Source organism: Buceros rhinoceros, unplaced genomic scaffold (assembly GCF_000710305.1).
Source record: "Buceros rhinoceros silvestris isolate BGI_N320 unplaced genomic scaffold, ASM71030v1 scaffold26128, whole genome shotgun sequence".
Lineage (NCBI taxonomy): Eukaryota > Metazoa > Chordata > Aves > Bucerotiformes > Bucerotidae > Buceros > Buceros rhinoceros.
In genome coordinates, this window is record NW_010426683.1 from 3929 (window position 1) to 5084 (window position 1156).

Genomic DNA, 1156 nt, shown 5'->3' on the forward strand with positions numbered 1-1156 from the left:
CCCTTTGCAGAGCTGTTCTCCGCACCTCAACATTCCAGGACGGGCAGGACTCAGACGGGCAACTCTGATAGCCTCTGGGGAGAGGAAGATGGTGGTCTCGTGCCTCCCGGTCTCTGGTTTGATCTCAGCAGGAGCGGAGGGAGCAGAACAGACACAACACTTAAGCCCTGCTTTGCTTTCTGGGTCACAAAGGCCTAACAGCGTATGTACAAGCTGCGTGAGGAGCCCGGGGGCTCTGCTCAGCTGACTGAATGTGGGCCAGAAAGGGTGGGGTGGGGTTGGTTGGTTGATTTTTAACCCTCTTTTCCTCTTCTTTTACCACTTTTTTTTCCAACACTTGCACCTTGCAGAGAGAAGGTGCCGCCTTGCTGAACTCACTCCTGGCTGGAGCCAAAGAACTGGAGGAAGAAGGAGAAGATGTAGATGATGTCCAGGTAGATATTGAGGGCTCCAAAGATGTATTCCTCTGGGTTCAGCGAGTACCGGCGGTTCCCCATCAGCATCTGGGTGTCAAAGGCCAGGAACTGTGAGGAAAGAGGAGAAACCCAGTGACAGTCACGCGGGGAGGCAAGAAGGGCTCCAGTGATGGGAGTTCTCCAGAACTTCCCCAGCACTTTCTGTGGGCTGTAACTGCAGCTTAAACGCTCAGAACAAGGCACTGCAGAAGCTGCAACTTTCCCTTTCCTTCATTTCACCCTCGGTGGTCAAACCCTGAGTCTAACTGTTACTCCTCTGCTTCACCCATCCCAAATGTGTCCCGGGATCAGCTCTGGAGCAGTTCTCGTTCCTCCTCAGCCAATCCCTACGACTTGTTATTCCCAGACTAACCCAGTTCAGAGACTCCTGCCAGAAACCGGGAGGCCAGCACCCAGCCACAGCATTGCAGCACACAGCGGTTTAACCCCGGGCAGCAGCTAAACCCCACAGGGCTGCTCGCTCGGTCCTCCCGCCTCCCAGTGGGATGGGGTGGAGAATTGGGGAAAAAAAGAGTAAAACCCCATGGGTTGAGATAAGAGTATAAACCAAATAAAATATTATGATAATAGTTGTCGTGAAAAGGAATATATATATTAAAAAGACAGAAATAAAGCCCAAGAAAAGGACAAGTTGATGCACGATGCGATTGCTCACCCCCCCCGACCGACGCCTGAGCAGC

General features: G+C 52.5%; 1 protein-coding gene across 1 annotated transcript in view; it reads right to left on the minus strand.

Annotated features, from left to right (window-relative positions):
- Positions 1 to 374: 374 nt before the first annotated feature.
- Positions 375 to 1156, minus strand: part of FAIM2 (Fas apoptotic inhibitory molecule 2) — a gene marked incomplete at its 5' end in the record, with an annotated part of 14568 nt that continues 13786 nt past the window's right edge. Inside the window, one exon of the mRNA XM_010141615.1 lies at positions 375 to 524. Coding sequence (XP_010139917.1) covers positions 375 to 524 — 150 coding nt within the window. The remainder of the gene's footprint in view (positions 525 to 1156) is intronic.